At 39.2% G+C, this 24,483-nt stretch overlaps 1 protein-coding gene across 1 annotated transcript; it reads left to right on the forward strand.

The window, feature by feature from the left end:
* The first annotated feature begins 1,211 nt into the window (after window positions 1-1,211).
* On the forward strand, window positions 1,212-23,072 carry LOC105385895 (zinc finger X-chromosomal protein). Its single transcript, XM_048629718.1, has 10 exons — window positions 1,212-1,336; window positions 2,239-2,349; window positions 9,268-9,448; window positions 9,695-10,155; window positions 10,739-10,881; window positions 11,149-11,553; window positions 19,130-19,194; window positions 20,849-20,928; window positions 21,536-21,658; window positions 22,198-23,072. The coding sequence occupies exons 2-10, from the start codon at window positions 2,279-2,281 to the stop codon at window positions 22,790-22,792; spliced, it is 2,124 nt and encodes a 707-aa protein (XP_048485675.1). The 5' UTR covers window positions 1,212-1,336; window positions 2,239-2,278; the 3' UTR covers window positions 22,793-23,072.
* The last annotated feature ends 1,411 nt before the right edge of the window (window positions 23,073-24,483 follow it).

Raw genomic sequence — 24,483 nt, forward strand, 5'->3', positions numbered from 1 at the left:
CCCACACACTCTCATGTCGCCATTGTGGTGCTTCAGTGTTTTAGTACGCGACATTCCTTCCGCCTTTTTTTCTACTTCCATGGTTAGCGGTCTTTAATTCAATCGCGTACTCATTTGGCCGAGTGGTTGTTTAATTTTATGTAATTTCATGGTTGGTGTACAGAAACCTGGATCTTGTAAAGACGTAGATAGGTGTTCATGTTCATTGCACAGAAGACTGTACTTATAAATACTGTGTATAGATTTAAGTTATGTATAATAAAAATAATATTTTAGTATACAATGGTTTTATTTTTAGTGACATGGACTAATATTCTTCTTTAGGTGGTGCCCCCTGTGTTAAGATAGGGTGCCTATCCACCACAGATATGCTATGTTGATTTGGATGCGCTTAAAATTCACCAATCTTAATCATCGGTGCACATAGCATAACACTTTCACATCATCTCAGCATAGCTGAATACTACCTACATCTCTGGTGGAAAGGCACATGCTCCATCGTTCACGGCCTGTGTTATTCGACGAGCCTGTGTGGCTCTGGCTATGCGCTGACTCGCTGAGCCATTTTGAGCATTTTCATCATCATCATCATGACCCATCACGTCCCCACTGCTGGGGCACGGGTCTGCTTCCAATGAAGAAAGTGTTTAGGTAAGCATTTTTGATAATACCAAAATGGCAGAATGGTATGTAGGTACCTACCTAACTGGTCAGATGGCGTATAGGTACAGGCCTTGTAGGAGATGAGTTCTCACGTCACCAACAACATTCTGAGGGCCCAGTCGGCCTGGGGCACGCCTGGGGCGATGCTTGTGGTCAGGCAGGTCATATGAAAGTGGTTGAAATCAAGTTCAAGACATCGAATCAAGAAGGCCGTTATTATTCTGAGAATTGAATCATAAACAAAATCATAGTCGATCGATTATAAATATGTAGAGATGGGCGCAGGAATGCTCGGATAGGTTTTTTGTTAGGTCAGAAATCAGGAAAATATGTTGGCTCGTCGTAGTAACTTTAAAATGGCCGCCATTTCTAGAATATTGAGATTTGACCCCACGTATGGGAGTTTTTTCTCGATGAAATTACTTAAAGTTTGTCGGGTCCGAAAAACAACACACTGTATTTAAGATTATTGTATGAATGGGTTATGAATAACTTAAATTTAGTTTACTTACTTATTTTCTGCTTTAATAAATAATAATCGAACGATTATCCGATTATACTTTCGCACATCACTATGCATCATTGTGAACTGTCAAACTTACAAAGCGCGATTTGTAGGTAAACATTTTTTATTTATTTTCGGTGAATATACTGAAGATTGGAGTAAACTATGGTAAGCATAATATTTATCACTGTAATATATTCATGTTAACTGTAGTTGTAAGGGATAAACAGTATTTTCTTACCGGTAAATAGCTACTTTATGTTTACACTTATCTAACCTCGTTTTCGGTGTTTTGCCTCCAAAATACTGAGGGAAAACTATGCAAACATACTTAAAAATATGTTTTGCACTATTTCTAATTATTAACAACCAATTATTTTAGGAAAATTTTGCTTTTTGTCCAATATTAGCGTACCTTACGCCGGTAGAGGGATATTGAACCTTATGTCGAAGGCAATAAGGGCTATTTATTGTTAATTCATTGTCTCTCATTGATTGTTCTATGAGATGCCTAAATTAAAGCCATGTTTAGCTTGATTTTTTCCACTTTTCATTGCTAGCAGTTAATTTAAAGTTAGTAAACTGATTAATTTAATCAAAAGTTGTTAAGCCAAAGCTAAAACTTGATCAAAACCTGCAAATATAAAGTTAGAGTCACTATGGTGTATAGTGGTATGTTTTTACTCTATTCTCAGAGGGGATGTAAGTAATACTTACTATGTACCTTCACCGGGCACTCTCAAATGAAACCTTCATGATTATTACCGTCTACTTTATAGTCTAAACTGCCTTTCTTAGCCCTGGATGTTTCCAACCATCCCCTGGTTCACTGCAGGATGGTGGGACTGGGTTCACATCTATGCTGTCCTTAATATAGTTATGCAGGTTTTCTCACAATGTTTTCCTTCCCTATTAGCATTTGTTGGACTCTAGAGAGCTGTTTTTGTTCTTCTTAAGTAATGGAGTTCCACAAGAAATCCTAAACTATAAGCAGTTGTTTATAAAAAATTATCATAAGGTCAGGCAAGTTTTAAAACATCAAAATAACAATAACTCTTATAATTTTCCAGATTGTGTAAACAGATGTTGGCTACATAACCAGCCACCACCATGGTCACGAAGTGCTGCGTGAGTGGCTGCAACGAGACCGAGGGGAGCGGGACAGAACTGACATTCTTCAAGTGAGTATGATGTAACTCTAAGGGACTGTTTAACAATTTCTGGATGATGCCTACCTGAGGGATAAAAGACATGCTGTCACTGTTTAAACATAATTACATAATCCCAAGCGATTGGTGAATTTTTCTCCAAACAATACAGTTTTACCAAGGCCAGTAACAGTTAATTTTAATTTTTAATATTATTATATTTTCCATGGAGGCCAAGAGAGTTAACCCAAAAATTGCACAAAAGCATTTTTAAACCATAAAAGTTGCTGTAGTAAGAAGCAGCCCCAGTCAATGTTTTCTCGACAAGACATATTATTTTTAATAATTCCTGCAACATTCAATCGTCTTATACAGGGTGTTTAAGCTTGGTGGACTTCTCTGACCTAAGCCTCAGTTGAACAGACAAATTAATGGGAAGAACATCCATTCAGCATGAAAATGAACAAATAATTGTTTTTTACACTAGACATCTAAATTAATTAAGCCAATCATAAAGAACCAAATGAAATGTTTATATTAAACAGATAGCATGTTGGCAAACTAAATTATACATTTAATTTAATTAATTACATATGAAAAAACAGAAAAAAATACATCTAAATTGTCTAATGAAATATTCTATTAGACGACATAGACATAATTTGTATTACTGAGCATCACCTTAAAAATGATGACATGAATTTTAATGTAAAAAATTATAATGTTATTAGCTCATTTAATAGGAAATCGTTAGACAAAGGAGGATCATTAATATTTGTAAAGAAAAATTTAAAATGTAAGGATAGGAAAGACATTGTAAAATTATCAGTCGAAAGAATAGCTGAACTAGCTTGTGTTGAGATGGACAAGTATATAATTTTAAGTGTGTACAGGCCCCCCTCTTCTGACTATAAAGTATTTGAGAAAGTGATGGAGGATAGTATTACCATCTTATCTAAGAGCTCAAAACAAGTGGTCGTGGTGGGAGATTTTAATATTGATTTATTAGTTGAGACTTCTATGAAATGTTGTATAATTAATTTGTTCAAGTCATATAATTTAAGTAATGTCTTCCTGGAACCTACCAGAATTACTCCCACCTCAGCCACTTGTATTGACAATATTTACTGTAATTGTGATTTTACTAATCATTCTGTAATCAATTGCTTACCATCCGACCACAGTGGGCAAATTATTACGTTTCCTTGTACTTTTGAACGTAAGTCAGCCACTTTCAAGTTCAGACCAGTAACATCATACAGAATTGATAAGTTTAAATCTCGATTGAACAGTTAACTTGACTACTGTAGAAGCTCTGAAAGAAATCCCAATGATGCCTTTAAGGAAATATTTCAAGGTTTGTCTCAAGAATTTGAAAACGTGTTCACTAAGAAAGAAGTAGATGTTAATTGTAAACTAAGTCTTAATGACTGGGCAACATCGGGAATTTATAAGAGCAGACGTAAATTATATGATCTCTATGAACAGCGTACATTTACTCATGACAATAACTTTAGAGATTATGTAAAGAAATATACAAAGATATTCAAAGCCGTTTGCCACCAAGCTAAATCAGATTATATAAATAGAAAGATTAAAAACTCTAATAACAAGATTAAAACCGTATGGATGGAATATCATTAATACTGAAACCGGGAAGAATAAACCACGTGATTTAAATTTTGAACTTAAAATTAATGATAAAATTGTTTCATCTAGTGAAGAGGTGGCTTCCGTCTTTGAAGATTTTTTCCGTAGTATACCGTTAGCTACAACTGAGAACCTTGATTCATCTTGCGCTGAAGCTGAACGTTTGCTAAGAGGGAATGCACCGCCTTGCGATCTTGACTTTCAATTTCATGGTATAAATACACAGACCATAATTACCACTTATAAAGAATTAAATTTAAAAATGACAGAAGATTTATGGGGCATGTCCGTTAAAGTTATTAGTCATGTTATTGATATCCTAGCACCCCACTTGGCTAATCTTTTTAACAGATGCATTGAGGTCGGTGTATTCCCCGATTTGATGAAACTTAGTAAACTAATACCGCTTTTTAAATCTGGTGAGAAAAATGATCCCAATAATTTTAGGCCTGTATCAGTTTTGCCAGTACTGAGTAAAATATTTGAAAAAATTATGCTGCATCAAATGCTTTCGCACTTTAGTATTCACGGCCTTCTCCATAACCAACAGTTCGGTTTCACCAAAGGTCGATCTACAACTGACGCTGGTGTCGGGTTGGTCAAACACATATTTAGTGCTTGGGAGGAACGTCTTGATGCTGTGGGTGTATTTTGCGATCTATCGAAAGCATTTGATTGTGTGGATCATGCCACTCTACTTATGAAACTTAAATATTATGGGCTAACTGGCAAAGCTCTTACATTATTGGAATCATACTTGAGCAACAGAACTCAACTTGTTGACATAAATGGAGTGCGTTCGGCTGGCTGTCCTGTCAGTATGGGTGTTCCCCAAGGCTCGATTTTAGGACCATTCTTGTTTCTTGTATATGTTAACGATTTACCATTTTTGGTAGATAAATTATGTGAGATAGTACTGTTTGCTGATGATACTTCACTTATATTTAAGTTGAAGCGACAAGAAGTCAATTTTGACAATGCAAACAGTACTCTGTCCATAGTTGCTAATTGGTTCACTGTAAATAATTTAGCTCTTAACTCCAAGAAAACAAAATGTATTAAATTCACTTTGCCTAATGTAAGACAAGTAGAGACATATTTGACATTGAATAACGATAAGCTAGAGTTAGTAAATGAAACGGTATTCCTGGGTATTACAATTGACTCAAAGTTGCAATGGGGACCCCATATTGAGAGGATAGTCGGTAGATTGAGTTCTGCAGCTTATGCGGTTAGAACCATTAGACAGTTAACAGATGTAGATACAGCCAGGCTTGTGTATTTTAGTTATTTTCATAGTATTATGTCTTACGGAATTCTATTGTGGGGACGAGCGGCTGACATTAATCAAATCTTTGTTCTGCAAAAACGAGCAATTCGAGCCATATATGTATTAGGGTCTAGAATTTCATTAAGAGATACGTTTAAGGCCCGGTACAGGGTGACGTGCCGCGCCAAATTTGGGTTTTCAATGCTCTTCACACAGCACACGCAGTGACACGCACACATGTAAGTTTGCACAGTGGGTCATAAACTTTTACTCACCAACTTTATTGACAATTATTTTCAAGTAGTGATTTGAGGGTAAGTATAATTTTTAATTACACTGGTAAGCACCAGGAAAGAGTAAAAATTAATAGGGGTGCCACTTTTCTCCATACTCGGAACCGCGTGTTTTGAAACTATACAAGGCCAGAACGCACCCATAGTGTACTAGCACTGTATAGTTTCAAGTGAAAAAAAATATTATTTTACTTGAAAATATACACTGGGATTTACTGAATCGTTCTTGAAAATATACATTGCTATTACGCACATTGCTTGATTGGCGTACTTGTCGCATATAATTTATACATGCTGATTCTGATTTACTTAACTATTTCGGTAAATGTACATGACTACAATTTACTTGTTCTGCCTGTCATACCTATAGAAAGTTAATAAATAAAGATTAACAAACTCTAATTTAATTGATATTAACAGCCATTATACTTGCAAGTAAGAATACTAATATCTTATTATTTATATGAATTAAGAGTAATACCTACTACACTCACGAGAAATAAAAAAGTTCCAGTGACGATAGCTCCTGAACCAAAAAGACTAGCTTAATGACGCCGCGCCGTCGGCAATATTAAAGTACATTTAACAACGCATCAAAATATTATTATAACCAACTAAAAACGTAAATTTTGATCAAATTCTAAATGAAATGTTTTTAAAATTGGGGTCATTTGGTGTTGACATTTTGCAACTTGGACTTATTGATTGCTCGTGAGTGTATTAGGTACCCTATAAACCTATTAGAGACATATTTTTCATCAAGTTTTTCATCAAGCCTACCCTGTCTATCTATGGGTATTAAATATAAAAACCTACTAGTTGGTAACTAATCAAGTATAGTTTCAAGTGCTCCCATTGCCGCTTGGCACTTGAAAATATACACAATTAGTACGCAGTGGTAACGGCTGCAGTATATTTTCAAGCCATAATTTTGGCCCAACTTACTTGAAAATATACGCTATTAGTGCGTAATGGCCTTGTATACTTTCAAGTAAATCATGGCACCATTTTAATTTGAAACTATACGTGAGCAGTCCCACCCTCTGCGTTCTGGCCTTGTATAGTTTCAAAACACGCCTCGGAATCCGATTACCTTTCTAAACAAATGTAGTATTTACTTACTTGTAGGAAGGTAACTACAGGTATTAAAGTGTAGATACTAAGGGTATACTAAGCCGAAAGGGGATGACTCAAGGGGTCATTCTGAACAACTTTTGTTCTACGAGTTTTGCAAATTCGCGAAAAAAAATATTCGTTTTCCATGGTAAAAAGTCACGTGTCATCAAAGTTTCTATGAAAAAGGTTTTTTTTGTTAATTTTTAAAACTCGTAGAACAAAAGTTCAGAATGAACCCCTGTCTCACTTGTTTTTACCCGACTGCCGAAGGAGGAGTGTAATATTATTCGATTGTATGTATGTATGTTTGTAAGTATATTTTTTGGTAGCCGAATAATATTTTATTTTATTTTTAGGGTTTCGTACCTCAAAAGGAAAAAAGCAACAGACCTCTTTGTTGTCCGTCTGTCTGATTGACTGTCTGTCACCGCCCTTTTTCTCAGAAACGGGTAAAGATATCAAGCTGATATTTTGCATAGATATGGGGAGTACCCCAAAAAATATTGGGGTACTCCCTCTCCCATACAAGTAAATTGGGGCTGATATTTTTCCGGTTATTTTGATGGTGTAGGTAGGGTATCGTTGAACAGGTCTTTTAATATAATAGGTATAAAAAAGGTTAAAATATTATTATTTTGCTTTTACCCTTAAATTTGGGGACCACACCATAGACAAATCCTAAATAAAAATGATTTCAATAGATGGCGTGTTTTTATGTTGGGTAACTCAGAATAAGAAGTGATGATATCTCAGAATAATAATGGTCAATGGTGCTATTCCGCTGAGCACTGAAACCGGTGGGACACAAGTGAAAAGTGGTCATGGAAATGCACTAGGGTAGACCCTGCTCCTAGAACAAGGCATGAGTTTGTGATTTGTGTGCGAGGATGGAAACTTTGAATATTTTCTTGTTTTTTTTATTATTGATGCAATAACATATAGTATTTTTTCTGAGTTACCAACCGAAGTCACCCCGTGACAGGGTGACTAGATAGGTACTTCTGCAAATTACACCATCTATCGTTGGTTTTTTTAGTAACTACTGTCTATAGAAGAAATTCCGTCATTGTCAATTTTACGTTACGAATGAATTTAGTAAACCCAGTAAACCTAACTAATCCAAAGGAAACCTAAAATATCTTTCTGTCTCTCTGAAAAACATACTTAATAGCTCAAACTCGATGCTTTTAGCTATTAACATCTTTGAAATAAAATTCAGTCACCACCTTGTTACTGCCCTCATCAGATCCTCACGAGACCATACCTCAACCAGCACCATGAGACTGTGTTTTTGAATCCTAATCTAATGTTCCTACGTTTTGTCATCACTTAGATCCATTCGCTATATTCCTGCTCCTCATCGGTACTTTACGAGACTGTAATGTCACGCGAGAACATTGCCCACTATCTAATTTAATTTAATGTATTGAATATAGTGTAAGAATTATGCTTCCTCAATTTCAAATCAAATTATGTTGGTGTCATAAAAGTTGAAAAAGTGCAATGACAACCAATGTGCAGTGATTTTGTATCTGTACACGAAAAGATCGCGAGCTGTCAGTGCTGCCTAAACCGACGTGACCCTTCTTTGGAGGCCAGCGGCCGACTGAGTCAAACGTCGCTTGTGTTTATGATTTTATAACACATAAAGCCGCCATAGATATTTGTATGAAGATTTGAGGGGAAAAAATTGCTCAAGTTTATTATTAATTTACACAAAATAGGTGTGTGTTTATTTAAAAACAAGGTATTTAGCGCCTAGTCCAAGCATTTATCTTTATAATTTGATAAGAATCATGTGAAAATTCTTTATAATTACGACACAGTTGTTACAATACGGGAGTATCATTTCCTGGTTTTTCGTGATATTCTGAATTTAATTTACAGTTATCCATAATCATTTACTTAAATTCGAATGATTCAGCACCTAGCTAGACTCTTCGGCTACCTGTGTGATTTTTTTCAAGGCTGTAGAGCATCATTTACTACATAAATCTATGACAATGCCAACCCTCGATTCCCTATTGCAGACCCTTAAGGAAATAGGTATACTAACTGTTCCATGCCAATATATCTATGAAAATATTATGTATGTTCGTAAAAACTTAAATTCATTTTAGTAAAGTAGGAGCCACTCACGGTATTGAGACCAGAAACAAAAATAAGTTGCTTTTCCCCACACTCAGACTTTCGAAAACAAACACATCATTCATGGGGAACTGTATACGTTTTTATAATAAATTATCAAATGAAGCAATAAACCTTACTGAGCAAAAATTTAAGAATTATGTTAAAGCTACATTATGTAGTAAAGCTTACTATAGTATAAATGATTATTTAAACGACAAAAACGCGTGGTCTTGTCCACCTCAGCTAAGGCTATTGAAAAAATGAAATGGATAGGTACTTAAGTAAAATTGTAGGTACTAGATATAAGTAAAAATTGTAATAGATTATAAGGAAAAAGTTGAAAAGATGCTCGAGGAGTTTCTTTCGCCATTTCTTTCCTTCTCAATGACGGGGCCTTTGTGAAATGGTGGTAGATGACTATCGACAAATAATTGTAAAATTTTACGTCGATTAAACCATTTGAATTTGAATTTTTGAATTTCATCCCACCAGATTCCCCAAAACCCGTCACATGAAGCAGAAGTGGCTATCAGCCATCCGTCCCCGCGGCCGCCTCACCGAGTCCTCGGTAGTCTGCAGCGCTCACTTCCTCAAGGATACCGACTACCAGCGGGTGGCTGGTAAAGATGTCTTGAGGACGAGTGTGGTGCCGAGCGTGTTTAATGTGGACTTGGTGAGTTGGGTCCTCTAGTTTCTTCATCCGTTTTCATTGTTGTGCCGGTGATGCTGCCTTATTGGGTAGCTCTCAGCCAGTCTGTTGATTGAAGAGTGCACCACAGGCGGGCGCATTTCTAAATCTAATTGGTCCATCTGGATGGAACCGTTACGCCCTGGGCGCAGCTGAATTTTCCTTAAGTACTATATTTTGGCATAAAACTTCAAATTAAGTTTTAAATTAACTATCTTTTTGTCCCAACAGAAACATACCAGCAGCAAAAGGCATACCAGGAGGAAAAAATCAGTGTCCCCAAAACCCAAAAGTGGTGAAGAGAGTGATGAAAATGCTGATGATGATGATTTAAATGCCGACGATGGAGAAAACAGTATGCCTGAGGATAATGACAAAAGTATACAAGATGGTGAAGAATCAATTGGAAAAGATTGTGATAAAAACTATACTAAAGACAGTGAAAATGGACCTATAGAAAGTGATAATGCCGATACAAAATCAAATGGACAAAAATGTGATGAAGAAATAACTAAAGACATTGAAAATAAGTGTATAAAAGACAGTGATGAAAGAGCAGAATGTAATGAAAAGCATATTGATGAGAAAATGGAAAATAATGAGGTGAAAGGTGATGATATGTGCAAAAACAATGGTAAATCTGGAGAAATTGAAAGACATGTGGATGGCAAAATGGTTGAAGATAATAATAGGTATGCCTTTTTCTTTCTTTCCTTTATCTTTCTAATTCAATTTGTATTACATACTAGCTGACCCGGCGAACTTCATACCGCCTCTTACCCTATCCTACCCTACCCTACACTACACTACACTACCCTACCCTACACTACACTACCCCACCCTACACTACACTACACTACACTTCACTACACTACACTACACTACCCTACCCTACCCTACCTTTCTTACCTTTTAAACCTTCCCTGGACTTCCACGAATATTTCAAGACCAAAATTAATCAAATCGGTTCAGCCGTTCTTGAGTTTTAGCGAGACTAACGAACAGCAATTCATTTTTATAGATAAGATTTTGATTGAATGACATTTTATAGTAAAGTAGTGAAAGTTTCAGATTTGAAATTTTAAATTCTGCACAGTAAGAATTTGGCTAATCTATATGAGATTATAATTATAGGATTTAAAATTTTAAAACTTAATTTTAAATGCATTTATTGTACAAACTGCTTTAATTTGTATCTGTTAATGTCCAGCTACTCACAAAAGAGTATCACTTCAACCCACAAAAGCATTACATAAAAAATATTGTTTTCAGCAGTGTTGATCCACTAACAAATGGGAGCAAGACCCCTGAGGAACCACCATCATGTCTCAATGGTGAAGTGACCAGCAAATGTGATACAGATAAAACAGAAAAAGAAGATAAAATTAAAGAAGATGACAATATAGAATCAAATACAGGTATAATTATTGGTGTAGCTTACATTATAGTTGTGAATCCTCATGAGACGCCCTCCGGCCTACTGGACCGTCCACCGTATAGACAGGTGGCCGGTGGTGGCTGGATGAGGACGGCCGAGGACAGAGTGTTGTGGCGCTCCTTGAGAGAGGCCTATGTCTTGAGCAGTAAACCATTGTTAGCTAAAGATAATGATGATGAAGATCAGGCAATCTTTTAGTTTACAATATTGTATTTGGTGTGTCAATAAATAGATTTATTTCTTTCAGAACCGGAACCAGTATTAACAAACATAGATAGAACAGACGAAATAAACAAATCACAAGAAACAAAAGACAATGCAACTGAACCAGAAAAACCAGACACTAGTGTAGACACAGAAGAATCAACCAAAATGGATGATGAAGACACTGAGGATCCAGTTGATAAAATCGATAATAGAACTGAGACAGAATCGAATCCAGATTACGATGAGTTGATTCGAGAGACTCAATGCAAGATAATGGAAATGTCTGAGGATGCTGTACCGATTTTGGATAATGTGGAAACGATATTGGAAGAGGATGAGAGTTCGAAGCATAGTGTGGAAGATGTGGATGAGAATCTTTTTGAAGAAGGTTCTAAAGGTGCCGAGCCTGTGTTTGTCGAGATCAGTGTAGATCCAGATGCTATGGGTAAGTTTTTTTTTTTTTTTTTTTTTTTATCTATTTCTCCTCTTATGGTGGGTTCAACCATTTAACTTTAACTATTACAAACGTCAAATCTCTTGGCGAGACAGATCAATCTTCAAGAGATTTGACGTCTGTAATAGTTAAAGTTAAATGGTGCAACCCACCCTTAGAGATGTGCCTTGTATGTCAAAAAATCAAAATAAAAAATCTTTTTTTTTACATTTTTATTTACAAAATCAAAATGTCTATGCATGTAGACAAATGAATATGATTGTTGGATATCAATTAAACAGTTTAACTGCCTGTTTCACACTGTCTGTTCTGGTTATCTGTTGGATAAAAATCATGTGGATCGTAGGTGGCATCCAAATTTAGATTTATTTAGTTGATTTCAGAGTTAATCCTATCCTATATCCCACCTGTCTCGTGCCTGTGATATTGCTCTGATCGGAGACATCAATCAGCTACCATATATCGACAGAGAGAACCTATTCGAGCTTAGGTACAATCGCCCAACACTGGTAGCAAACATCACCCAGGAGCTGTTGTGCTCATACAGAAACCCCATGGATGTTGCATACGCCCTAAAGGAAGTATACTCAGGCATATACGCAGCCACAGCGCGCATCCAATCCCTGCAGCTGAAAAGGTTAACAGACGCAGTAATTCCCAAATCCCAAACCAACACTCTGTTCCTGGTGCATACACAGGAAGAAAAAGAGACCTTGACCAGCCAAGGGTATGGTGAAGGAATGGACTCACGCGTCCTAACCATACACGAAGCACAGGGATTGACGTACGAATCCGTTATTATCATAAGAACAAAAGATAAAATAAAGTTGCACGATAGCATACCTCACGCAGTAGTGGCGCTGTCGAGGCACACCACCGCCTGCACCTACTATGCGGATGACACCGAGGACGCTATCGGCAACCTCGCTAAAACGGCAATAACAGCGCCAAAGAAACGCATCCTCGAGTACAATCTAAAAATGGCAGTTAAGAATCGAGACGAAGAGGTCATTGCACTTTCTGGGGAAATGTTAAGAAGGCAAAACGGGGCGGAATAAATCATAAAATATAATTTTGGTTAAGAGCGCAAAATATAGGTCAAATTGGGAAAATAATTTATATAACTAACCTATTGATTATTATATCTCTCTCAGCCTTCTGTAGTCCACTGTTGGACATAGGCCTCTCCTAACGATCGCCACCCCAAACGGTCACCCGCCATCTGCATCCAGCGGCTTCCCGCTACCTTCCGCAGATCATCAGACCAACGGGTTGGGGGGCGACCGACACGCCGTTTGCCGACACGGGGTCTCCACTCCAGAACCTTTCTACTCCAGCGGTCGTCGGCTCTGCGGGCTACGTGGCCAGCCCATTGCCACTTCAGCGTGCTAATCCTTTTGGCTATGTCGGTAACTTTAGTTCTCCTGCGGATTTCTTCATTACGAATCCTATCTCGCAGGGACACGCCTAACATAGCCCTTTCCATAGCACGCTGAGCAACTCTGAGCTTGTGGATAAGCCCTTTGGTGAAGCACCACGTCTCGGCTCCGTAAGTCATCACTGGCAACACGCACTGATTGAAAACTTTTGTTTTCAGACACTGAGGTATGTTTTCAGTGAAGATGTGTCGTAATTTCCCGAACGCTGCCCATCCGAGTTGGATTCTACGAGCTACCTCTTTATCGAAGTTGGATTTACCTAATCGGATCACTTGTCCTAGGTAGGGATACTGATCGACAACTTCGATGGTGACACCTCCTACAGTTACGGGCGATGATGAAACATGTTCGTTCGACATGACCTTTGTCTTGTCCATGTTCATTTTCAGCCCAACTTGTTTAGAGGCATCATTGAGGTCTGTGAGCATTTCGCCTAACTCCTCCAGCGTTTCCGCCATAATAACTATGTCATCAGCAAATCGTAGATGAGAGATATATTCGCCATTGACGTTAATGCCCAGTCTTTTCCACTCTACAAGCTTAAAAACATCTTCCAGTGCACAGGTGAACAGTTTCGGAGAAATAACATCTCCCTGTCTCACGCCCCTTTGCAACTGGATCGGTTTTGTGCTATGTTCGTGTAATCGAACTGACATTGTGGCAGCATTGTACATACATCTCAACACCTCGATATAGCGATAGTCTATATGGCACCGCTGAAGGGATTGAAGCATCGCCCAGAGCTCAATAGAATCAAAGGCTTTCTCATAGTCCACAAACGCTAGACATAAAGGTAGATTATACTCCTCGGTCTTCTGTATAACCTGCCGAAGCGTGTGTATATGATCTATGGTACTATAGCCTTTTCGGAACCCGGCTTGTTCGGGTGGCTGGAAGTCGTCGAGTCTTTGCTCGAGACGATTCGTAATAACTCTCGAAAACAGCTTGTACACATGGCTCAGAAGTGCAATGGGTCTATAATTCTTCAATAGGGCTTTGTTGCCTTTCTTGAAGAACAAAGTCACTACGCTTCTGCTCCATGCCTCCGGGCTTGTGCCTTCGAGTATGACGGAATTAAACAGCCTCCGAAGTGCTATTAAAATCGGTCTACCGCCGGCTTTCAGAAGTTCTGTCGTTATTCCATCATCTCCCGGAGCTTTGTTGTTTTTTAGCTGTTTGAGAGCTATACTAATCTCGTCTAGACTGACGTCCGGAATATCTTCGGTATAGTGTCGGGTGAGTGGCGCTCGGCTGTCGTGAGCACCGCTGGTAATAGGGTTTTGTGTTGTGGTGTATAACTGTCCGTAGAATCTCTCAATTTCTCCCAGAATTTCGGGCACTGATGAAACGGTGTTGCCAGTGTCGGTCTTCAGTTGGGTCAACAGAGTCTGCCGAACAGGTCGATCTCTAGCAAAGACTTTGGAGCCCTTGTTTTGCTCTATTGCGTCTTGAATGCGCTTGCAATTGTAGCGTCTCATATCGCAACGTCTTGCTTTGGCGATCTGTCTGTTTAGACGTCTGTATTCGACCATATCAACTGAAGACTGCAACCTCATTTCTCTCCGTTCTCTTATGAGACTCAGAGTCCCATCTGAGAGTTTTTGAGGTCCTCGGTTGGTTCGGGACGAAAAATATTTCGATCCTACCTCTCGGACAGTTTCCACAAACCTATTATTTAAATCGTCAACTGTAACGCAATTCTCTAAACATATCAGGCGGTCGCAAAGCTCAGACTGAAAGCTTTCGGGATCCTGGATTTGAGCAGGAGTAGGACGGAGCGTGGACTTCATTAGACGGGAGCGTTCTATTTTGCAGTTTATATTCAAAGTGCCTCTTACGAGTCGGTGATCGCTGCCGGTCTTAACCCTACTGATCACTGAGACATCATTGAATATGTGCTTCTTATCCGTCAATATGAAGTCGATCTCGTTTTTAGTCTTCCCATCGGGGCTAATCCACGTCCACTTCCTTTGTGGCTTCTTCTTGTAGAAGGAGTTCATCATATAGAGGCCCTCCTTCTCCAAGAAGTCAGCCAGCATTTGCCCACGATGGTTCCGGACTCCAAATCCATGTGACCCCACTTTCGTCTCGCCGCCTTCTTGTTTTCCGAGTTTCGCGTTAAAGTCTCCCATCACCACCGTGAAATGAGTAGTGAGCTTACGCAGGGCAGACGATACGTCTTCATACGCAAGTTCGACCTCATCATCGGTGTGCTTAGATGTGGGTGCGTAAACCTGTATGACCTTCATTGAGTATCGTTTAGATATTCTCAGGATGAGGTACGCAACCCGTGTCGACACACTTCCGATTTCAACGATGTTGTTGACGAGGGACTTGTTGACGATGAACCCGACACCCCCTTGGGACAGTTGGTCGCCCTCCCGGTGGTACAGCAAGTTTCCGGACTGGAGAATTTCCGTATCCTCTCCCTCTCGTCGGACTTCGGATAACCCTATAATGTCCCATTTTAACTTGCTGATTTCCTCTTCCAGCTCCTCTATCTTCACGTCTTCCCTCAGTGTCCGTGCGTTATATGTTGCCAGGTGCAAGGGTCGGTTGGGCTGGTAGCCGACTCTCTGCCGGAGATTCTTCGCACCCCCTGCCCCGCCGTTACCGTGACCGCTACCGGAGTCCGGGATAGCGGGGCTGCCGGGGACTGGGGGCCGGGGCTTTGTTTTTTCCATCAGGAGGTGTATTTGCCATAATCACCGCGCTTGGCAGGCGTGTTGGTGATTCTCCTTTTTTACGGCGGGAGATCGCCGCCTCTGCTAGGAGAGGAGGTCGGGTCGATTTACCGCCGCCCGACATTCGGCGTTGTCACTCGTTAGCACCACCCAGGGGACACGTGTAGGGTAACTAGGGTTTGTACCTACGGACGTGAGCGACAAGCCCCCCTTTATTATATCATATTATATCATAACTAACAATTAAAATAAGTTATCTTTAAGAACAGAGTCACACACTAACATCAGGCAAAACATGACCTATAACGACTGAGGGGCCGAGCCATTGCCAGGTGTCTACTAAGTTCTCCGAAGACAGCTGGCATTGGCCCTGTCCTTGTTAAGTTTGTCGCCATTACTAATGTAAGTGTGACTCTGAAAACCATTAATTTAAAAAAAAAGGAAAAAAAAAAAAAAATACTTGTATAATGAGATACACGGCTGGGGGTTTTTAGTCGGTTAACGCCCGACACTACCTGGGTCCTCTTCCCAGGTGTCCATGTGGATTTTCCCCCAGCAGTGGAAAAAAAAAAAGGGAAAAAAGAAAAAGAAAAAAAAAAGAACAATATATATATATAGGCGATTACAACGCACATCCCGGTGAGTTATTTGCTACAGAGTTAACTGACTTTTGCTTAGAACAATCGTGGTCGTGCATCGACACTGAACTGCTCCCGGTAGATACCTACACGTACGTGAGTGAACTGAACGGCTCCCACCGCTGGCTAGACCACTGTGTTGTGACGGACGCCGCTAAACTAACTGTAATCAGCTGTTCGGTTCTATATGACAATTACTGGTCCGATCACTTTCCTTTAATGATAACTTGTAATATTAATCTTTTGAAACCTAAAATTACTGTACCAATTATCAGATTAAATAAAATAGTATGGGGTGAACGTGATTTATTGCAAATTGATAAATATCATGATGTATGTCATTCTAAGCTACGCGAAATAGATTTTCCCATTGAGATTGCTAATTGTTGTAATAAAATGTGCTATGATACAGGTCATCAAACTATTATAGATAAATTGTACGATAATATCGTAGTCATTCTCACTGAGGCAGCTGAATGCAGTTATAATGTAAAAATTAAACGCAAGTGTACCTATGTAACTGGTTGGAATAAGCACGTACGCGACGCTCATAGTAAGGCTAGGCTTTGTTATCAAGAATGGCTATTACATGGTAAACCACCAGGTGGATGCTTGTATGATAATATGAATAGTTCGCGGAAATTTTTCAAATCAAAATTAAAATGGTGTCAAAAAAATGAGCAACAAATAAAGCTGGACATAATTGCGCAACACCATTCAAAAAAGAATTTTAATCAATTTTGGAAATCTACAAACAAATTAAATAATCGAGTGTCCCTTCCTGTGAGCGTGGCGGGTGTGCACGAGCCCCGCGACATCGCTAATGTATTTCAGCGCCATTTTACAGTGCCGTCACCGCTCGGCTCGCCGCCACCGCCGCCGCCGGTGCTTGATACTGAGGAACAGATACAGCCCGCAGGTGTATCCGTCAAATTCTCCTCCAAAGACGTAGCTTCTGTAATCGCGAAAATGGTTAGAGGAAAGTCTCCGGGCCATGACAGCCTCAGTATCGAGCACCTGCGGCATGCGGGGGTTCACCTGCCCAGACTACTGGCATTACTGTTTAATCTATGTATGAATCATTCTTATGTACCCGAGAAGTTAATGCGTACAACTGTCGTTCCTATTGTTAAAAACAAAACAGGTGACTCATCTGATCTGCTTAACTATAGACCTATCTCATTAGCGACTATCATTGCAAAAGTGTTGGACAGTTTGATTGATCGGCACCTGGAGAAGCACATAAATTTGAATGACGCGCAATTTGGTTTTCGGCGGGGTCTCTCAACGGAAAGTGCTATCCTGGCTCTCAAACAAACTGTCCAATACTACACATCTAGGAAAACACCTATTTTTTCCTGCTTCCTAGATCTTTCTAAGGCTTTTGACCTTGTTAGCTATAATAAGCTTTGGGAAAAGTTGAAAGGAACCAGTTTACCTAATGAAATAATATGTATGCTTATGTTTTGGTATAATAATCAGACAAATTATGTGCGATGGGCGGATGCATTATCCGATGAGTATAGGTTGGAGTGCGGGGTGAGGCAGGGGGGGTTGACCTCTCCCCGTCTCTTCAATCTGTACATCAATGACCTGATCGAGGAGCTCAGCAGCAGCAAAATAGGTTGTCACATAGACGGGGTGTGTGTAAATAACATTAGTTACGCCGATGACATGGCCCTGCTGAGCCCCTCGGTCAGTGCACTGAAGAAATTGGTAGGTATGTGTGAACGATATGCAGTGACTCATGGGCTCAAATATAATGAAAAAAAAAGCGAACTAATGTTATTCAGAGCGGGTAATAAGACATACCCGTTCGAACAGGAGATCGAGTTGAACGGCGCTCCTCTGCAAAGAGTGAACAAATTCAAATATTTGGGCCACTGGGTCACACCAGACCTAAGTGACAATTTAGACATAGAACGGGAGCGCAGGTCGTTGGCTGTCCGATGTAATATGTTGGCCCGCAGGTTTGCAGGGTGTACCAAAGAAGTGAAGGTGACATTTTTCAAGGCGTATTGCCAGTCCTTCTACACTTGCAGCCTGTGGGTGAACTATACGAAGCGGGCATACAGCGACCTGCGTGTCCAGTACAACAACGCATTCAGGGCTCTGATGGGGCTGCGGCGTTTCTGCAGCGCGTCCGGCATGCTGGCCGAGGCGCGTGTGGACAGCTTCCAGGCGATCATGCGCTCGCGGTGCCTCTCCATGTGGCGCCGCATGCGCTGCGGCTCCAATGGCATCCTGAATGCGTTGGCGGACCGGTGGGACTCTCCGATGCTGGCGCGCTGGATAAGGCTACATGCAGTCAAGTTGACAGCCTTCTAGCAGGTGTAGGTATCTGAGAGTCCAAACGGGCCGTGTACCCCTTTTTATATTTTTGTTATTTTGTGCGTTTTATTGTGTTTGTGTATTTATTAACCATTTCATTATAATATCATGTTTACTAACCACCATATGGACTATTGATTGTAATTAATTTAATAAGTCTGAAATAAAATTATTTTATTTTATTTATTTTATTTATATATACCTATATATAAATGAAACTTCCTTACCGAGTAGAAAGTAGATAAAAGAATTAAAAACTATCTCATAAAAATTACCACTCTTCAAAAGGCACGGACATAAAGTCTGTGGAGTGATAACAATTTCTTAAAAAAAAAAAAAAAAAAAAAAAAAAATCCTATCCTATACAGAAACTTGCTAAGTATGACACGCTCTGCCTAGCTTGAGGTCAGATGGCCGTGTGTGAGATGTCCCCTCATATATTTCGTCACTGATACCCCCCTTGTTTTGTCCACAGCGTCCCCCTCGCCCCCGGAGAGCCCATCTGACTGCATGATGGTGGTAGAAGACATGCAAGTACAGGTATAATATTTCATATTTTGATATTTTTGATACAATGGGGAGAAAAACTAAGGGAACTATATTTCTTGCCAGCAAAGTTTATTTTTGTCATCAACTTGTATCAGCAAATTAATAGATCAACCGCAACAATATATTTTTGTCCTCAAATAAATAAAAAGTGTCCTCTGGTATGAATCAGCAAATAATATCAATACAAAAATCTAAAATAATAGATGGATTGCCAAAAAATTTGAGTTCATTACATAAATAAAAACTTTGTATGCAGAATATTATTTTTGCTCCTCAAATAATAACTGCGCCCGCAGAATAGTAGATTTGCCAGCAAATATATTGACTCTAGGTCGCATGTTGCGATTTCTTTTTAATTTATATTTTATCAGCATTGCAGTAGTTACATTGAGAGCTATGCTTGGAGTTTCTCTGATGGATCGTATCAGAAATGAGATTATCCGTCAGAGGACCAAGGTTACCGACATACTTAGCTGTCAAAATATGCAAGCTGAAGAGGCAGTGGGCTGGTCATATCTGCCGAAGAACCGATAACCGTTGGGGTAGACGAGTTCTCGAGTCGAGACCACGAACAGGCAAACGGAGCGTGGGACGCCCTCCTGCCCGCTGGACTGACGATCTTAGGCGGATAGCCGATAGTGGTTGGATGAGGAAGGCAGAGGACCGAATGTTGTGGCACTCCTTGGGAGCGGATCTATCTCCACCAGTGGATGATTATTGGCTGATGATGATGATGATGTAAAGAGGAAGTTTAAGTTTTAATTACAATAAGATTGCTTTTGATTAGAAGAAGATTAAGGTTTAAGTTATAATTAGAAGAAGGTTGTTTACGTTGTTTTTAATTAAGAATATTGATGATTTAAACTTAATTTTTTGTTTCATTTAAATATTAAACATAACATCGAGTTATGTGGACATACCTATTAAAATATATACATAAATGTTAACTTGCCACTTGATCATAAATCCCGGCAATTTTAAGTGATTAATTGTTGAATTGATTTAAAATTGTTTGGGGGCAAAAATTTGCTGGCAAATCTACTATTTTGCCTTCAAACCTATTATTTAGCAAATTCAAAACGGATTTAATTGGCGATCGTTTAAATGACACCCAAAAACTAAAAGCTAATTACAGATGGTGCCTTAGACCCCCCCGCAGACTTTTAGTCGGCCGATAGTTTGGTCGGGCTCTTAATCAGTATGGAGATGTATGGTAGTGCGCACATTCAACGATTATGTATCGGCCGATACTCCATACTGATTAAGAGCCTGACCAAACTATCGGCCGACTAAAAGTCTGCAGTCTGCGGGGGGTCTAAGGAGACTGTGCCTAATTCCCCAGTTCTAATTGGTTGGTTCAGTCGCCATTTTTTCTCCCCAGAACCTGAAAGGCACACTCGATTGTGCTGCAAAAGTTTCACTTGGTTTTCTTCCCCATTGGTAGTAAGAGCGGTGGTGGTGGCAGTCGGCTGAGCGTCCGCTTCTCAAGCCAGATATGTCGGTTCGAATCCCGCCGCTGAAATGTACCCATGAGTTGTTTGGAATTTAAGTACAATGTATAGCAGCATCGCCTGTAAGGCAATTAACGTTCATTAGAAAAATTTATACGTATACGATGAATTAAAGCATTTGACTTTGACTTCAGGTGGACCCGCGAGACATGATCGCCAGCATGGAAGACCCCGCCGATGATGATGACGATGATGATGTGGAGGTTATTGAGAAGTAAGTTACGTTTACACAAGTATACTACTTCTTACTAATATTTTAAAGGCTAAAGTTTGTGACTGTGTGTGTAAGTGTGTTTGAGTATGTTTGTTACTTCTTCACGTCAAAACGACTGAACCGATAGTAATGAAACTTGGTATGGAAATAGTTGAAACCCTGGATTAACACATAGGATATATCATGCTTTTGCCTGTATTGTACCATTCGTAAAAACGTTAAATTACACAAAAATGCTCGACAAAATGTTGTAGTCTATACTCACCTTACTTTTTAATTCCCACGGGTTTTTTTCTGACTAAGCGAAGTTCGCGGGAACAGCTACAGTCGTCGAAATATGGATAAGGCCCGTTTGGACAGCTACACAAATTTGCAATTTTCTCTTGATTTACTTGATGAGATACATAAAAAGACACATAATCTGGCTTATTATTTAACGGCCGAAGGAAAAACTACTTTTGAAAACAAAACTTAGTTATTGTTTAGATTTTTTATGATTTAGATTTGACACCAGCTGTCATCCCATACATTTTCGAGCTGTCCAAACGGGCCTATTATATTTCGACGACGATCAATAAATAAATAACTTGTTTCATCTGTCCAGCAGGCCAGTGGAGCCGGTGAGTCTACTCACCTCTTCGGACGAAGATGACGTCATCTTAGAAGAACCACACATAGACACGGTGGAGGTGTCTGATGAGACGTCCGAGGACGACATGCCGCTCACCAGGTACAGTCGAGTTCATTCGTTTTATTATAATTATACAGGGTGTGGTTTTATACAAAAATTGTAGGTATAAGTACTAAGCCGAAAATGCGTGACTCAATCTGAACAACTTTTACTCTAGGAGTTTTGAAAATGCATGAAAAAATTATGGATTCTCTATACAAAACTTTGATGATGAAGAAGATTATTCATATTTTTTCGCTAATTTAAAAATTAATTAATTGAACAAAAGTGGTTCTTATTGACCAGCTGACCTTTCTCCTTACTTTTCCAAAACCCTGTAAATTATCTACACAATAAACGTTCAAGGTGAATTGAATGCTCACAGCATTTTCTAACAGCGCGAGTGGGTCAAATCCGGCTGTGCACAGTGGAATCATAATTGCTTTCATAAAAAATTGTGAAATTTTGCTAAACAGAATTTAATTTATTATACAGCCAGATTAGAGCCGCGGTTTACCAGTTAGGTTTGGTGTTTATTATGTAGAGTTTTTCTTATACTTAAAAGCTCTGTAAGTAACTAAACACTCCATTCCTCGCAGGTACGTCAAGAAAACATCCAAACAACAGAAGGAGTTGAACGACAAACTGAAAAACATATTCTGGGGCACAGGCTCAGAGTTCTACTGCTACAGCTGCCAATACACTACGAAATCAAAGAAAGACCTCAGCGAACACATGAAAACACACGGGCAAGTGAATAAAAAAACCAGTCAAATCATGGTGTGCGATGTTTGCGAGTTTCAATCTGCGAGCGAAGTACAATTCGCGCGGCACAAGCGAAAACACAAGGAAGACAAGAAACACAAGTGTCATATGTGCGATTACAAAGCTCGCCACAAAATGAGTTTAGTCTACCACATGAAGTCGCACAAAACTGTTGAAAAGATTGTGTACAAGTGTCATAAGTGCAGTTACCAGTCTGCGGGGCCGCTGGCGCTTCAACGACACATGACGGCGATGCATGCGAGAGTGGTGATTCAGTGTCAAATGTGCAGTTTTACTTGTAAGAAGAAGGTTAACCTGCAAAGGCATGTGAGGTCGGCGCACGTGAAGAGAAAGAAAGCGACTAGGAAATTTAATAAAAAAGCGTCTAGCAGTAGCGAAGATGAATATGTGCCTGGGAAGGATGTGTGAGTTAAAAGACAATGGTTAAATTAGGTTTTATTAACACTAGTTGGTTTAAACAGTAAATCGGAATTAAGATCTGAATATTCTGAATGTCCGTTGGGTGTGATGTGGATCCTTAGAATAAGGAGTTCGAGTTAAGTATTCGATCATTAGTCTGTGAGTAATATCAAAGGTAAGCGTCTACCTATCGGCATAGTACGCAACGGACGAATCGCATTCAGTATTCTTTGTATAGAAATTCATACTTCTTCGGCATGGCCGACGCTGTTTCTCCATACATTTATGACAATTCAATTCAAAATTCAATCATTTATTTCAGACTCAAAGTCCATAAGATAACACAATTAATATTCACAATCAAATTTAAAAACAATAAAATACATATACATAAATTTCTAAAAATAATCTATGATATTAAAATAATATTTTGACTGCAGTCCTGTGTATCATGCTACAGTGGTTTAGGTAGTGGCAGTCAAACCTTTCCGCGAATGCGCTCAGGATAGTGTTGCGGCTGGCGCGCACCCGGCGCAGCAGTGACGAGCAGCGCGCGCGCATGGTCGCGGGGAAGCACTGCACGCGCGCCTCCGCGAACATGCCCGACGCGCTGCAGAAGCGCGGCAGCCCCATCAGCATCCTGAACGCATTATTGTATTGGACCCGTAGAGCGCTGTACTGTTTCTGCGTATAACTCGCCCACAGACTGCTCGTGTAGAACGAATAATTTGATAATTCGTTTGGTCCGATACGTACGGTCAAGTGCAGAGAAACCTGACCCCCCTCTCATAGTAACAATGTATCTGAGAGGGGTCAGGTCTTTCTGCCCTTTACTACGTTGTACGAAACCAATAGGTGGACGCTTACTTCACGGCTGCCGTCAAACTTGCAAATAAGGTTTTAACAACACCCTGTATAATCCCACGCATTGGCCCGGTGCCTGCTAAAAAATCCTGTAAATATATTATGTTTTTATAGGATAAATGTAAATAAGTAACATTTTTTTTTCATATAGAAGGTTGTGCCGTGATAATTATGTTTTAATGAACTTTATAATTATACTTTACAAATTAGAAATATATTTTTGTAAATTACATTTATTTCCCGGCCATTATAACGGTTACGAGTTAAGTTGCTGGTTCGATTTAACTATACATATGTCGCAGGCATCTGGTTGTATCTCCTTTTTGGTTGAATCACTAGCTGTTCATTGGATGGCGTTAGGTGACGCTTGTACAATCAACGTTCGGCCTAGTCATACAATTGAATAACGCCATCCAATGAACGCGTTAGTGATACAACCAGATGCCTGTGACACATACATTATGCCATTTATAATTGGTACTCATTTTCTCATTTGAGTGAATCTATTTAAGTAATTTTGAACTTAAGCCTGGCTCAATAATAACTTGGCCAATTACAATCATGTTATTAAAATTCTAATATACACAGTTGTGATTTGAAAACTCTCACTTTAAACTATCACCATCATCATTCATCTGTTTTTCTAAAGACAATAAAATATATTAGTTATTTGCGAAAAAATACCTACATCAAACTATGACATTATTATTATTTTCCATAAATATAATTTAAATCAACACCTATCACAAATATAAAATATATTTAACAATAAAATTATAGATCTTAACATCCTGTACTAAATTATTTATGTTGTATTTCCCAAATCAAGTATTTTT

This window comes from Plutella xylostella, chromosome 24 (genome assembly GCF_932276165.1).
Source record: "Plutella xylostella chromosome 24, ilPluXylo3.1, whole genome shotgun sequence".
Classification (NCBI taxonomy): domain Eukaryota; kingdom Metazoa; phylum Arthropoda; class Insecta; order Lepidoptera; family Plutellidae; genus Plutella; species Plutella xylostella.

Excerpts from the sequence above, each read along its gene's own strand:
- LOC105385895 (XM_048629718.1), top strand. The coding sequence starts at position 2,279 with ATGGTCACGAAGTGCTGCGTGAGTGGCTGCAACGAGACCGAGGGGAGC. Across the intron at positions 2,350-9,267 it reads ACAGAACTGACATTCTTCAA|ATTCCCCAAAACCCGTCACA; the intron begins GTGAGTATGATG and ends TCATCCCACCAG. Across the intron at positions 19,195-20,848 it reads TAGAAGACATGCAAGTACAG|GTGGACCCGCGAGACATGAT; the intron begins GTATAATATTTC and ends CTTTGACTTCAG.